General features: G+C 46.4%; 1 protein-coding gene across 1 annotated transcript; it reads left to right on the forward strand.

The window, feature by feature from the left end:
- Positions 1 to 216: 216 nt before the first annotated feature.
- Positions 217 to 684, forward strand: H257_18191 (hypothetical protein; the record flags this gene model as incomplete). Its single annotated transcript, XM_009847206.1, has 1 exon — positions 217 to 684. One exon carries the CDS (start codon positions 217 to 219, stop codon positions 682 to 684), a length of 468 nt encoding a protein of 155 aa, XP_009845508.1.
- Positions 685 to 2018: the final 1334 nt, after the last annotated feature.

A 2018-nucleotide genomic window follows, 5' to 3' on the forward strand; every position in this document is an offset into this window, starting at 1 on the left:
GTGTACGTCATCGCTGCCACTGTCGCCATCGTGACAGGCCAAACACTCAAGGGTCAGTCCCCCATCGACTTGCCTGCCTTCGCGAAGCTGGTGGCCAACACCGGCAACTTCTCCATCGCGTTCAGAACGGCTTCGGTTGTGGTGTCGCATGAGGGCACCACCGTCAGAGCCACGTGGTCCGGGTGCCCCCACTCGTATTTGACTCTCAATGGCAACATGTACCAGTCGCTGCAACTGCACGGCCACGCTCCCAGCGAACACACTATCGGGGGCAAGCAATACCCGTTCGAAGTGCATGTTTTGCACAGCGACAAGGACAACAACCTGGCTGTGGTTGGAATCTTCTTTGACTTGGACCCCCACGACAAACCGAACCCGTTCTTGACTCAATTTTTTAGCCACTTTCACCACTTGACCAAGCCTGGCGACAACTTTACGCTGACGGCGCTCGACCCGTCGAGTCTCCATGTGAGCGACAGCAATATATTTCAGTACCATGGCTCGCTCACCACGGAGCCGTTCACGGAAGGTGTCGAGTGGAATGTGTTACAAAAGGTGCAGACCCTGTCTAAGGCGCAATTGAAGCAGTGGTCCAATGTCATTCATCACCCCGATCCTCGTGAAATCCAAGCCCTGAACGGACGCGTGGTGACCTTGCTTACCAAGGCCCAGTCGGTGTGCTAGATGTGATTAACATTAACGTAAATGATCAAGTGTTGATATATATACCTAAGGGAGGTGCCTCACCAGAACCTTCGAAGGGTCCAAATTCGTCTCTGAAACTTGTCCTCGTAGCTGAAATGAAGGGCTGCCGAAAGTGTTAATTCCGCGAGAACCATGGGTAAATTTACAACTTCTTTTAGTTTTAAACATTAATCCAAATATCCATGGTACAGTCAGTATGTACTTAACTTACAGTTACTAACGTTAGTATTACAGTACTATTAATAAAGTACTGTACACTTGTTTGGATGATCAATTTATGATACTCTATACTAGTAGAGAATTTAGCGGATTGGCAATCAGATTTAAGAGTACGCGTTCGCGTTCCATATGAGGTTTGACAGGTCGACTTCTGGTTTTGGTGGCAAAGTGGAACGCGACCGCGAACGGACACTTGCAAAACCTCTCTAACGTCAAAATCTCTGCTGCCGACACCCCAAAAGGCGGACCGACAACTGGGATAGCCAAATTTCAAGTTTGATGAAGACATCGCACTTTCCATAGCGTACTACAAGGAAACTACTGTACGCGTGCTGCCGTTGGCACAGATCAGTTGGGATACACGTTTTGGACCAAGGTCTCATCGACATACGACGCACAAGCACCAGTTATGTCAGTCCTCAAACCAACCAGTCAAATCTAACGAAAATTCTGCCATTATTGACGTGTCGTTGAGCGTCGGCACCAGAATTTAGAGTTCGGCGGTGGAAGAATGAAAACGCTAAAATTTGACAGAAAATATACAGTTCTGAAGTTTTAGGAGTGGGGATGCTCTTATAGAGGTACTAACTAACTAACCATGTCACAGGATTTGCCGGCCGCAGTGAGGTGAAGATCCCGCACGTCATGAGCGGAGATATCGTTCCCGATCACATAGATATTGCTAGAGATGGCACAGTAATTTGTGATGGACAGGAGATGCTGCGGTCATCCGTGATCGACGAGACGCCTCAATGGAGCTTCCAAACGATGGCGATAGACCATTCATTCATTGGTTGTGTCCTAATTTTGGCTCGATTAACTAATTAATTATCCCTCGAATGAGGAAATTCGCAAATTTAGGGAGGTAATTCGCAAACTCGTTTTTGCGAATGAGGTAGAATTCAAAGTGCGACGATTTGATTGGCTCTACGCCATTCTGAATTTTACTCGGAACAGGTCCTTTCATAACAATTACTACGTAGTACTATTAATACGTAAGTTTTCAGAAATAGCATAGGTTGCGTAAAAATCGTAGAAAAATAGGCAAAAAAGTAGGAACTGTACTTGGAACCAATTTTTCATTTGTTAAAAAT

Source organism: Aphanomyces astaci (genome assembly GCF_000520075.1).
Source record: "Aphanomyces astaci strain APO3 unplaced genomic scaffold supercont1.142, whole genome shotgun sequence".
Taxonomy (NCBI): domain Eukaryota; phylum Oomycota; class Saprolegniomycetes; order Saprolegniales; family Verrucalvaceae; genus Aphanomyces; species Aphanomyces astaci.